At 53.9% G+C, this 13,554-nt stretch overlaps 1 protein-coding gene across 2 annotated transcripts in view; it reads right to left on the bottom strand.

Moving 5' to 3' along the window:
- Positions 1–13,554, bottom strand: part of lrch2 (leucine-rich repeats and calponin homology (CH) domain containing 2) — a 21,308-nt gene continuing 7,754 nt past the window's right edge. Inside the window, exons 3-22 of one of the 2 annotated variants that reach the window (XM_023844829.2) lie at positions 8,733–8,877; positions 8,093–8,219; positions 7,899–8,004; positions 7,663–7,799; positions 7,429–7,562; positions 7,056–7,143; positions 6,862–6,970; positions 6,505–6,605; positions 6,338–6,405; positions 6,132–6,236; positions 5,412–5,480; positions 4,128–4,193; positions 3,933–3,981; positions 3,698–3,838; positions 3,315–3,368; positions 2,549–2,609; positions 2,332–2,444; positions 2,102–2,239; positions 1,946–2,023; positions 1–1,860 (exon numbers count right to left, since the gene is read on the bottom strand). In XM_023844829.2, the coding sequence (XP_023700597.2) occupies positions 1,741–1,860; positions 1,946–2,023; positions 2,102–2,239; positions 2,332–2,444; positions 2,549–2,609; positions 3,315–3,368; positions 3,698–3,838; positions 3,933–3,981; positions 4,128–4,193; positions 5,412–5,480; positions 6,132–6,236; positions 6,338–6,405; positions 6,505–6,605; positions 6,862–6,970; positions 7,056–7,143; positions 7,429–7,562; positions 7,663–7,799; positions 7,899–8,004; positions 8,093–8,219; positions 8,733–8,877 (2,009 nt within the window). In that variant the 3' untranslated portion in view covers positions 1–1,740. The remainder of the gene's footprint in view (positions 1,861–1,945; positions 2,024–2,101; positions 2,240–2,331; positions 2,445–2,548; positions 2,610–3,314; positions 3,369–3,697; positions 3,839–3,932; positions 3,982–4,127; positions 4,194–5,411; positions 5,481–6,131; positions 6,237–6,337; positions 6,406–6,504; positions 6,606–6,861; positions 6,971–7,055; positions 7,144–7,428; positions 7,563–7,662; positions 7,800–7,898; positions 8,005–8,092; positions 8,220–8,732; positions 8,878–13,554) is intronic. The other variant, XM_023844830.2, reaches the window with a different exon arrangement.

The following is a 13,554-nucleotide window of genomic DNA, read 5'->3' on the forward strand; positions in this document are numbered from 1 at the left end:
TGTGTTACTAGAGTGTAGGAAAATTTTTATTTTTTTTTCCCCCATTATACTTGAAACATTTTAAAAACTGACAATTTACAGCATATTTACACTTCATGATTCACCCGTTATCCTGGCATGCAAACTGAGTCGTGGAAAAACAAAGAAGGTTCATTTGTACAATTGGCACGTGGCTTCGATGGCGAGCTTCAGAGGTACAGAGGTCAAATTCACACAAAACATCCACAGGTAGAAGCGGACTCTTAACCTGATTACGGAGACACGCGGTGGCGATCCAGTAGAGGGCGACAAATTCACAAAGATCACGGCACCGCCGGCTGGTGTCCCCACTGAGGATCGAGATTCAATTTTTTCAGAGGTTATCCCTGATGGATTGAGGCCCCTTTGAAACCCACACTATGTCTGTGGAGTCAATACCCATTTCTTCCAAAAGAGACCTCCTAGTGACTGTCACACTACAGTCGCTCAGCAATCACAGGCAGGCAGTTTCTGACACACTAAAAACAGCCCCCACAGCTGTTCAGACCCCCCCCCCCCCGAGAAACCATTTTGAACTAGAAATATCAGCAGTGTGACACGACTCATGCGCTCGGCTGTGGAGTGACGGTATCCTGGCACTTTGAGCCGGGCTGGGCTGCAGCACAGCCCCGGAGGCCGGGTCACACCGGGTCGGGTCGGGTGAGTTGATGGACAGGTGTGACTTTAGAGACGACAGGAAAGTCCAGGACAGGAAAACACACCCGGCAGCTCTGACACCAATGCGGGACCAAGTCCGGGACTTCAGAGGATGCGGATCGGGCCGGTGCCGTGATCCGACACACCGAGGGGAGTGTGGGTCAAAACGCTTTGACTACTGTCTGGAGATAACGGGGGGGGGGCTCACTGAGCACATGAGCAGTGATGATAGGAAGAGCCCAAGTCAACAGGGAGAACATATTTAAACAAAGAAAAGAGAAAATTTAAAGTGAGATGCGTCATGATTCAACACAGGGGCCATGTGGAATCAAAGTGTTTCATAAAACAGGAATAAATACATAAATAGGGCTTAAATTAACAATTAGGATTCAGTCTCAGATTTTTTTTAAAAATCCAGCCATCCAAAGTATTAAAGTTAAGTCAGAAAAATACAGACAAGTGCAAAGGTGAGTATTGAGACTTAAAAAATAACTTAATCCCTTCTCTTAAACCGCAGAGAATCTTCTGTCTACAAATACTACAATTAACAGTCAGACGCTGACTCAGTGACGGACATCTGTGTCACCGTGACGCTGTTTCCTCACCATGTGGCGTTCCTGGGTCCACGGCGAGCGAAAGGGACCAAATTAAAACCTGATCCTAGCTCAAGCACAGAGGCAGGCTGTGGGCAGGACCCATAAGCAGGTTCTGCTGGGTAATCGCCGGTTAGCGTGAAGCTCGATGGAGAGGCACTGTTCATCTCCAAGCGGACCTCCTGAGGTCACACTTGCCCACTGTCACCTGGCAGCGTGACCCTTAGATCGCCATGGAAATGTGGCATTTGATGGTATCTGACTGTCAAAATCGGTTTGGGATAAGAGGGATTCCATCCATCCATTCATCCATCCAGGAATGACACGGTTAGCAAAACAATGTCATAAACAGGAAGGGTCAGTTCAGGCTAATGTCATGCAGAGGAGTCGGGGCCTGGCCCGCTCCTGATCCGAGCGGTCACCCCCCCGCCCCCCCCCACCAGTCCCATGACGGCGGGGGGGAGGGGGGCTGTCATGCGGTGGAGAGCTGCGTTGGCTTGAGCACGGGCAAATCCAGCAGGGCCTGCACGGTAATGCTGACCTTGACGAGGCCTCGCTCCTCCAGGATGTGGTGGGGCAGACACAGCTTATCCTGTTGGGGGGGGGGGGGGGTTAACAACCGAACTGGCAAGGGGGAGGGGGGGCGGGGCCCTAATCTCCAACTCTGTCGACATTACCTGCGGCACGCCCAGCTTCTTGCACGCATCCAAAAAGTTCTCTACGTTCCTGCGACACTTGGCCATGCTGAGCTTGGGCTGCAAACAGAAGGGGGGGGGAGGGTGAGTCACACTGGCATCATGGGAGCCGCGTGTGAGCAGGAGACGGGGACTCACCACGGCGGGCGAGGGCACATGGATGCTGGCCACAGAGCGTGGCCGGATGTGATTGGCCAGGTGGCAGAGGACCACGCCGTCCATAAGGGCGGCGCCCACGTCGTCCGGCAGCAGCACCTTCAGCCGGGACTCCAGGTTCTTCGAGACACGAGAGACAAGTCACCCATATGGAGAAGCGGTGCTAAGCTAAAGCCGGCGGTCTTGGCTCGAGGGCGCCCCCTGCTGCCCACCTGCCGCAGCAGCAGGACTTGCTCCATCTCCTCGCGAAGGTGCTCCATCTTCCTGCGCATGGTGAAGCTTGGCTCACTGGTGGGGTACTCCTGCCGGCTGCCGCGGGAATACGCTGCAGCGACACGGCGAGATCCAACACTTCGTCATGTGCTCACCGAGGAGAGGGCAACGACCACAAGCCCCCCCCGGAGATGACCAAAACGGCCCTCCACTCACCTGATCTGGGCTTTAACCCGAACACAGTCATGGTGGAACTGAAATCGGACCGAACTCCTTCCTGTAACACAAGCGACCCGTTAATGTGGCAGCCTGATCCGCCCGTCCATCTGTCTTCCCACCGCGTGTCCGGTACGGGGCCGTCGAGCGCCGGCTGAGCTGGTTAGCTGTTAGACTTTCAGTAAAGCCAATCACACCCCAGGGTACCAGTATAAGGGCAAGTCAGTTTGATGCACATGGGTCATATATAGTGTCAGTGAAACATTTGGACACACCTACCCAAGGTTTATTACTATTCTTGTTCTTATGTTCTTATTCTCTACATTTCAGACCTCAGCACTGTAAAATAACATATATGTAATTACGCACTGAACAAAAAAAGTATTAAGCAGCTCTGTGGGTTGGGACTCAGTAGGTTGCTGGTTCAAATCCCGCAGTCAGCATACTGATGCAAAGACTGGGCTCTTCAGCGAGGCCCTTAACCCCAACTGGTCCAGGGACTGGCTGACCCTACTGTCTCCTCTACACCAGTTTCATGAGGTGGCCTCCTGGGATGCTTTTCCAGCCGTCCTGAAGGAGGCCCCACATATGTGCTGAGCTCTCATTGGCCGCTTTTCCTTCACTCAAACTCCTCCAAAAGCATTTCGACTGTGTTTAGGTCAGGTGGCCAGGTCAAGTGATGTGACACTATCACTCTCCTTTGTAGGCGGTTTGGTGTGTCCAAACTTTTGACCGGCACTGTAGACACAGACAGACAGAATCCCACCTCGCCCTCACTGTCCTTGGCACTGGAGCTTCTTCTCGCGTTTTGGCACTTGTACTGAAACAGAGATGTGCAGTGAGGACTCATCCCAAACACAGTGCCCTCAGGCTATTAGCTTAATACTTAATACAGGCAGCGTAGCGGAGACAGTGTCAGCATGTTTCACTAGACTAAAGTAAATGAAGATATTAATCATCCTCTCCAAAGACGACAGGCAGGCTGGCTCATGACCTAAATTCCACTGGCTGACTCAACACACCTCCTCCACACAAATGCAAACAGAAAGAGCGCCCCGTGTGGCCACTTCATGTAACAACACCTGTGCAGCAGACATACCCACCGGCCACAAGGACACGCCCACCGACCATCCACCCCCTGCTGAGTACCTTCAGATAGTCTTTCCTTAGGTATTTGTTCCGCCTCCGGTCGTCGCCCTGGTTCAGGATGGGCGGCACTTCAGGCCACTGCGGCTCGGAATCCGCTGCTTCCGGTTTCTGGGCCGATTCGCCGGAACCCGAAGCTGGGCCCTGCAGGACGTCAACCGGGCCACAGAGGAGCTTCACAATCACTCACAGAACCGCTTCCATAATCACTGTTATAGGATAAAAGACAGGAACATACCTGTCCCCTGAGGGCGGAGCCAGCCTGGGTTCCCTCGTCCAATGAGAGGCTGTGAAACACAATGGTGAATAGGGGCCAAGTTTTTAAGAAAGACCGAAACGGCTGCTCATAGCAGATGAACAAACGGAGCATCTTAAACATGGAGGCACAGCCCCCCACCCCCAGGAAGCGGTGTAGTGTGGGGTGGAGTCCTACCTCCGGGCCGTCTGAGAGGCTGCTCTTTGTTTGCTGTTCGAGCTGCTCCCCGTGTGACTGAGGAATCTGGAGGGGCAGGGAGGCGCTTATCAGCAATGCTCACAGACGGGAAATCACTCACAGACACACACTCACTCAAAGACAGGAAATCACTCACAGACACATACTCACTCAAAGACAGGAAATCACTCACAGACACATACTCACTCAAAGACAGGAAATCACTCACAGACACATACTCACTCAAAGACAGGAAATCACTCACCGCCACGCTTACAGACAGGAAATCATTCACAGACAGGAAATCCCTCACAGATAGGAAATCGCGAACGGACCAGCATTCAGCCACAAACACGCTTTTACTCACAGACACACTTCCCATTGGCCTCAATACCACAAAACTCAAACCAAAGAACTAGAGATGCACCGGCTGCAATTTTCTAGGCTAGAAATTAGACCGATTTAATTAACAAAACAAATGCCAGTTACTTATACCATTTTCCAGTATGTTTAAATTCACCAAATAACACAATGTTGACCTTTTTCAAATTTTTTACTAGTCTTAAATTCCATAGATTCCATAGATCCATAGATTCCAAACCTCCAAATAAAACTACTACTATACTCTTCCAAATAATGCAGGGTAATATTATTAACACCAACATCGCATGTTATGCACATACATTTCTTACATCGCTAGTAAGATAGATTAAGATCAGGCTTTTTCATACCATCACACTATACGGACATTATAGCGCAGGGGGTTAAAAGTTATTAAAACATTTTTACTCTCTCATGAGAAAAAAACCTTAGCTAGCTTTGCAATTTTAATGATTGTTCTTTTAGAAGATTATCTAGTACATGTTTAATAATCAGTTTAAAGTTCTCCTCCAACGTTTCATCACGTTTCCGTGGTGGTTCCCCCATGGTTTACTTTGGCTTTACATGTATTATGAACTGCAAGCTTTATGTCATATTCACTCACAGTGAAGAACTTCCATGCTAATGATATGTTAGTGTGTGACTGTGAGCGTGCACGCGGCTGTGAGCGACCATGCGGCTGTGAGGCTACTGCCTGCGCCGCTGCGCGTATGACATGCGGTTCATGCGTAAAACGGACCGGTGCGGTATTGGAAATACATGAGACTGATTGGTCGGTCTCCGGTCTGGGCCGAGCACGCTGATAATTGGCCAATTCCGGTCCCTGGCTGATCAATTGATGCATCTCTATAAAGAACTGACCTGAAAAATGCCCCCCCCCCCACGATTTGACATGGGCAGTACCTGTGGGCTCGCCCCGGGGCCCGGCGTCGGTGGATCAGGCTCTCTGCCCTACAGATCAGTGACCTCCGCCTGAGTGCCCAATCAGAGCACCAGCAGAGCGAGGGGGGCAGGGGGGAGATGGAAGGGAGAGGAGAGAAGGGGGCGACGCGTTAGTACGTAGGAAGAAAAGGAATGGTTAACAAGATCCAGAGCAGGAGAGGGACAGCAGCAGTAAGGAGAGAGAGAGAGACAGACACTGAGGAGAGAGAGAGAGACACTGAGGAGAGAGAGACAGACAGACACTGAGGAGAGAGAGAGAGAGAGAGACAGTCAAACTGAAGAGAGATGGACACAAAGAATGACAGAGTGACGAAGAGTCAGGCAGAGACAGACACTGCGACAGACAGAAAGAGAGAGACAGACAGAGAGAGACAGATAGGCACAGGGAAAGACAGAGAGAGACAGATAGGCACAGGGAAAGACAGAGAGGCACAGGGACAGACAGAGAGACAGCGAGGCACAGGGACAGACAGAGAGACAGAGAGGCACAGGGACAGACAGAGAGACAGCGAGGCACAGGGAAAGACAGAGATACTGAGGCACAGGGACATACAGGGAGACAGAGGGACAGACAGAGAGACAGAGAGGCACAGGGACAGACAGAGAGACAGAGAGGCACAGGGACAGACAGAGAGACAGGGACATACAGGGAGACAGACTGAGACAGAGAGGCCACCTCACCTGTTCTGCTGCTCTTGCTGCAACAGCTGGACAGCGATCTTCCTCAGATCCAGGACTTCCTTGATCTCGTCGTCCTCTTCCTCAGCCAGGTGCCCTTTCTCTGAGCTACGGCAGAACGAAACCCATCAGGGCCCCCTGCAGAAAAGCTCATCCCGGCTGTGAGGTAATTTAGACCCGCAGGGGGGCGATCCTAGACAAACCCGGACCCCGATTCCTCCTTCCACGTGTCCGTCTCCTTGCCGTGGTGCGACTTGTTGAGGACAAGCTCAAGTTCCTGAAATACAATCAGTAAGAATGACATGAGGAGGGCAGGCCAATATGAAGTCCACCGGGTATTCGTGGAGCGCTTTTGTTATGGATAAGAGGCACGCACTTTTATGCAGGACACATAGGGGGCGCTCTGCTGCACGTCCCCCTCCGTCAGGGCTGCGTCTTCTTCCGGGTTGGGGTCTATGTAGTCGTAGGGTTCCTGATCTGCAGGGACAGCGGCGTTTGACCAAACAAACCCCCGTACAAGATCCCGTCTCCTCCAGAGTGACCCACCCGTATTAACACTCACTTAAATGTTCAGGAAAGCCATAAATCATCAAGCTAAAACCCTGGGTTCCTTTAACACCTTTAAGCTATTAGTGAAGTTGTCCCCAAACGAGCTTGATGGGCCGAATGGCCGCCTCTCGTCTGTAAGTTTCTTATGTTCTTGTGAGAAGCTGGCGACCGGTGCCACTTGCACCTTTGAGGCCGTCGGGCCGGCCGGCCGGTGGTTGGGTCTCGGCCCGGAGGTGCTCCCGCGCCGTTTCGGACACCTGGGAGTGAAGGCTCACTGTGTCGTCGTCGGAGGGCTGCGGGGAGACGGGCGGTTGGCGGTGAGGGGGCGTGGTTGCGGGACCCCGTGCCATGGGGTAGAGGCCACGCGGTTTGCCATACCTCCGTGGTGGACAGCCTCTTGTCCCCATTGTCGCTCCCGATCCCCGAATCAGCCCCGTGGCTCTTGCCCGGGTAAAAATCCTCCATGCTTAACGAGGATAATCCAAACGACACAATCAGGACTATAAATATTAAGTAACTATCAACCTCAGCCCCCCCCCCCCCCCAAAATTTTTGTGTGGGTTCAGCTCGTTAGCTTGTTAGCAGGACATGCTGCTTCAGCGTCTCATAAATAAGGAGCGTGTTTATTCGATATTTAGTGTAGTGACTATTTCTGGCCAACAGGGGGCCCCAAACATCAGGGACACCATGCAAATGCATGGTTTGAGTGGTGAAAATCACCGCTGCGTGTACAAGCGAAAGATGGTGGTACCTGTCTGTCAGAGGCTGGGGAAGGAGGCTCCGCTTCCCCAGGGACGGCAGGTCCAGGGAGTCCAGCTTTTTGTCCGTCCTGCAGGCTTGGATGTTCAGGTACTTGAACAGATGCACCATCCCCTTCAGGCAGACCTGGCGCGAGAAGAGACACCGAGCGCTCAGTGGAATCTGGCCGCACTACCAGCTCTGTCCACAAGGTGGCGATGGCGCTCTGGTTGCGCGGGGCGCCCACCTGCGCAGGGGGAGACCGCAGGGGGTTGTTATCCAGGACGATGAGCTGCAGCTGCCTCAGCTTCCGGTAGGTGGGAGGGATCTCCGAGATCTTGTTGCAGGAGAAGTCGAGTTTGACGAGGGGCAGGTCGGCCAGCTCTGGGGGTAGGACAGGGGAGCGAGGGGGCAGTGAGGGGCAAACGGAGAGGTGGGCAGGGGGTACTGGCGGAGCAGTGGAGACCGAGGGGTAGCGCTCACCTTCGGGAAGCACTTCTAGACTGTTCTTCCGTACATTGAACTCCCGAAGGGCCTGAAGCTTTCCCATCTGGGGGGGAAGCGCCTGGATCTCATTACAGCTAATATCCTGGGGAGGGGGGGGCAGCCCGTCAGAAGCGCCCACGTGAGCCGGTATGCACCATGTGCCCCCACAGTCCCCCCCTCCCCCTGCTCACCAGCTCCATGAGGTCCTTGCACCGACCGATTTCCTCTGGGATGGACACCAGCTTGTTGTTGCTGACCACCAGCACCTTGAGCGGCAGGTTGAACAGGAACTTGGGCAGCGTGGAGAGGAGGTTCCGGCTGAGGAGGATCCGGGGAGAACCGGCAGGAGGTCAGAACGGCGCGAGGACTGCCGCGGCTCTAAAACCGCCGTCCGCCGCAGAACCCAACAGCGGCATGGCGACGACAGTCACAGACATCCCATGACGAGTCTGAACGCGCATGAGTGTGGGGAACCGGCCGAGCTCCCTGAGGGGCTGCTTGACCCCCGCCAGGATGTGGAGGTCACAGCTCCCCCTACAGGTCTGACAGATGTCACACAGGCAAGATGCTTTGCCTTATTTCCATAAAAAAACAACACGGCAGGCCATGCAAATGCTGAATCGACATCAGGACCCCAGACGGACCCGGGCCGCAGTGCTGACCCAGACGGACCTGGGCCACAGTACTGGCCCAGACACCGAGGGCCGTGAGATTTCAACCCCTAGCAATCATACCCAGTGTGACAGGAGTCAGCCAGGGACCCATTAATCATTAATCAGACTAGAACCTAATGGACCTGGTTCTAAAGAGGACCTGGATGGAGATCCTGACCTGACGTTCAGGTAGGTGAGCATCTGCAGGTTGATGATGCCTTCCGGGACGCTCTTGATGCAGTTATGATAAAGGTTGAGGGATTCCAGAGGAGCGAAGTGGCACACTTCCGGGGGGACCTCCGTCAGCCGGTTCCTCGAGAGGTCTGGGACAAACAGGCACAGGGGTCTCCATGGAGTGACTCATGCAGAGAGAGTGACAGTGACGGACACAGCTGCCGCCTCACGTTGTCACCCTCACAGCGGAAACGGACGATACGGTAATGACCCGCGTGGCTCGGGGCTTCACAGGGCAGCGGCAAGAGGCTTCCAGCGAATTCCAACCCCCCTCCCCCACCCCCCGAGTCTGCCCGTCTGCCCCCATGAGTCGTCCTGGAGAGCAACAGACACACCGACACACATGTGTGACAAACCACGATCAGTCCGTGCTGTAAACTAAATACTGATGTGTGAAGTGGATTCCTTCAGCAGCTCCCGATCACTTCCTGTCGTTGATTTGGGAATGCTGGGAATTCCGGCAATGTAAACCTTCCTCTCCCAAGCCCCTTTCCCAGGCTCATCCCACACAGCCGTCGAGCGCTCCCGGGAAGAACTACGCCTCCCGTCGCCGCCTTTGGAGAAGCGCTGAGCAGCACTGTCAGAGCTACTGTGGGGGGGGGAGGGGCAAGCAAGCTGACACACGCATGCACACGTATGCACACACAAGCACACATATGCATGCATGCACACGTATGCACACACAAGCACACATATGCATGCATGCACACGTATGCACACACGAGCACACATATGCATGCATGCACACGTATGCACACATGCACGCACACAGCCTACGTGTTCTCAGCCACGGTCTGATTTTAGACCCTCCAGTCAGGTCACAGACGTAAAGCGGAGTGTAACAGGTAGTGCAGGGTTCCCACAGTGGTAACACCCAGCCTGGCTAACAGAAATCACCACCATCTCTATTTGCTGTCTCATTGCCATGGTAACCGAGCCCCTGCTCAGTCCCGCTAGACACTTCAGGTCTCGACGCCGGCCCTGTGCATGACACTGGCAGCGTCCCCCGACTGAATCTCAGCAGATTACACCCCCCCCCCCCCCCCCCCGCTGGAATCCCACCGGGACTCTGCAGGCCTGGCACATGCCAGCACCAGCAGCGAGAGGAGGATGAGGCATAGGAGAGACGGCAGACGACTCGAACCTGTGGCTCCATAAACAGCAACATCTGCGGCTTCGTCGTCTGTCAGTCAGTCACACTGTCACCAGTATCACAGTGTCTGTCACAACCGCAGATAATCAGCGATTCATTTCAGTCCCTCTCTCTCCGATGGTGGGATGATGTCACTCCACCAGCCGTCTGTCAGACCCTCCGAGGCGCCGCAGGACCTCGCCCTCAGACACCGGCCAGTCGCTGAGCCACGAGCGAGAGGAGCCTGTCCGACACACCGCCTGTGCCACGGCGCTCTGCTCCCACGCGAACCGGGCCTAAGCAAACCCGGAACTCTGCTTGTGCTCAAAAACCCAAAACGAGGTCAAGCAGATTAAATATGGAGCACAGAGCAGAAGGTGCATTACAGGTTCTGCTTGTAGCCCATCGCCTGAAGGTCCTCACCTTCTGCCTCCTTCTCAGGCTCACCTGCGGGCACGAAGCCGAGTTCTGGTACCAGCAGGGTACAGCAGGTGGCGCAGAGGTCGAAGAACCGCTGTAACACATACGGGGAGACTGCTAAAGCAAGCTGCCCCCGTCAGTGTGAAGGAACTGGCTAATCTAGAAAGGCATGAGAGCTAATCGAACCTGGAGCCAGAGACGTGTTGCCCTGGAAACAGCGCAGAGGATGCTAGCGCCAGGACCGCCGGCCTCATCAACCCCATTACCATGGACATGGAGCAGAGGCGGCATGCTAGGTAGGAAGGTGCAGACCGCGTTTTAGGGGCAGGCATCACTGTCCGACCGCAGATCGAAGATGACTGTTCAGACATCACTAGCTGACCACAGAGCATTAAGGGTGAAGTGTATATGAGGAAATGACAGCATCTGCCTGCTCATCCCCACACTGTCACTGAGACGTGTGCTACCCCTGCTGTAAATTAATAACAATTATTTATTGTTAATTTATTAGTAATGATTTATACTGTGCTTTTTGAAACCCAAAGATACGCAACCACACAGAATACGCCGTGAGAGTAACAAACACGAACAGACATACATACAGAGAGACAGAAGGACAGACGCTGACAAGCAACATGGGCGTGTAGAGAAGATCTAAGCATGATGAGCAGGGAGGGGTCAGGGTGGAGATGGCAGAGTGGGGGGGAGCTGGAAAGATTGGGAGAACGGGCAGGTCTGAAGATGGGATTTGAAGATGGAGATAGAGGGGGAAATACAGGTGTTAGAGCGAAATTCCACAGACAGGGGGCAGCATAGAGAAACTTAATACAGATATCTGGAGTTTATGACCGCGCCGATGATGACAGCCACCCCCCATTACTGAGCGCGCTCTGTCCACCGTCTGGCCAAAGTGTACCCAAGCCCGCGATGTTTTCCCAGCGTTAGCAAACCGGCGCTCGAGGATTTCCTCTGCACTTCCTTCCCGTGCTGATGGCTGCCCTTCAGCCCCCAGGCTCCAGAACACGGCGTCCTTTCATTAGTCAGACGAGGAGGGGTGGGGATCACGGGTACCAAGCACAGGATGGGGAGGGGTCGATTCTCTTGGGGGGGATTTAAGGGTTGATTTCGGCCTTTCAAATTTTCTGGATGCTTAGTGACTAAAAAAATCCAGGCCTCGGGCCAAAACCAGGCCTTTGGGCTGTGCGAGAGCAGACAGGAACAGTGGGGACGTAACCCCAGTGCGGTCGGCGCAGGAAGCAGGGTGTCACAGGCCCACACACCGAGCGGGGGGGGTTTTCAGGCCGTGTGACCGTGGCGTGACCAGGGAGGAGCTACCCTCGCTCTTTACACAGCTATTCAGCGTCCAAAAGCTCCTAAGGGCTGAAGAAGACTGGAAGCAGCAGGCAAAGAAGGTTCCAGAAGCTTTATTTCTGCTCCAGCGGCAGTCAGGGGATAGACTGAGAGTTCGTATCTGCGGTCGATGTTTTCCTGGGGAAGCCCGAGTCATTCAGCAGATCTGTCATGGATAACAAAGACAACCCCCCCCCCTGACACCCAGACAGTGCCCCCCCCCCCCGCCCCGCCTGCACTGACACCCACAAAAGACAGATGCAGGGACAGCTGCGGAGAGTCGTGCCCCTCTCACACACACACCCACACACACATATTGTGGGGACCGTCCATTCATTTCTTTGGGCACAACCCTAACCCTAATTATGACACTCATAACCCCCACCCAGCCCTAACCCTAACCATAAGTAACCAAACAAAATACAAGACTTTTCGCAACTTCAGTTTTTATAAAATCGAATTTCCCCTTCTGGGGAATGGAAAAATGGTGCCCACTATGTCAAAATAGCAGGCTTTTCTCGCATTGTGGGGACATCTGGTTCGCATGATGCGATAATTACATGACCACACAGACACAAACACACATAGACAGATAAAAAGAACAGACAGACAGTGAGAGACAGAGCCCCCTCCCCCATAGAAAAGAAAGTCAGGACTGATGAGACCCATCATTGTGATGTATCATTCATAACCCCCCCCCCCATAAACACACCACCCCCCATGCCTCTTTCAGGGTGCTAACTCGCAGATGCCCCCCCCCACAACACCGACTCACTTGCCAAGGCAGTGACTATGAGGGGGATCAAATTGCATGTAATTCCCAATAAGGAGCTTTCCTGCGATAAAAAACCATCAGTGATCATCGGGCCGTCCGTCACGCACGCGTGATCACACGCTATTTCGTGACTGTAACATGCTCCTGTCCCAGGAGACTGCCACCATCGGCTCACGGCCGCCGGACCTTGAAATTGCCCGAGAGAGGAGTGTCTAGAGGGTAATCACCCTCAGCGCTGAGCTGGGGGGGTTGCATCCCTCACTGAACCATCTGCCCGAGAAGTGAGGGAGTCTCCCCTAAAAGGTGAACGTGCACTAAGCTGCTCCTTGTGTAAAGACCATTTTAACAGCAGTGAAAATTCCGCCTCACTTCCTGCTGAAGGACACACGAGTCCTCACGGGGAGGCCGGAAACAAACGCCATGCACTTTGTCATTTTAGATCCAGCATAATGTCTGGTTATGACCAGTTTACCACGGCAGTGCGGTAGAAAATGATGAAGAAAGCATCGAAACGCACGCCAGTAGACTGAGAGGCGTGCTGCGTGTTTTTTATGAATGAAGGGTTGTGGATTCTTTACACATGAGCCACAGCCGGCCAATCAGAGCTCGGGGGAGTGATGCTGGCGCACCGTGTCACCGGCCACAGCCGGCCAATCAGAGCTCGGGGCAGTGATGCTGGCGCACCGTGTCACCGGTGCTTTCCCCCTTTTAGTCGGCCATCTGTCCCGGCCCGTTCACCGAGCCCGCAGGACAGCGACGGCACACAGAGCGGGATCGAGAATCACCGAGGCGTGCCGCCGGTAACCTCATTTCGTCCGACACGGAGCCAAATTCCCCGCCGATGCACTAAAAGCCCATTAGTACCGGGGGACCCGCAAAACTAGAGCAGGAGACGAAACCTTCATGTTAGAGATGTACTTTAACCCAGATAAATAGCTGCCTAGATGCAGGACACCCTCCAGGGCCCCACGACCCTGTTTTACCGTGGCCTTCACATTTAGACGAGAAGGTCTCACTTTCAGACAGACCTACAGCTCGACGATCTCTGAGAGCCAGGCACGGCACGAGGAAGGAAGCGATCAATCCCCC

This window comes from Paramormyrops kingsleyae, chromosome 24 (genome assembly GCF_048594095.1).
Source record: "Paramormyrops kingsleyae isolate MSU_618 chromosome 24, PKINGS_0.4, whole genome shotgun sequence".
Classification (NCBI taxonomy): domain Eukaryota; kingdom Metazoa; phylum Chordata; class Actinopteri; order Osteoglossiformes; family Mormyridae; genus Paramormyrops; species Paramormyrops kingsleyae.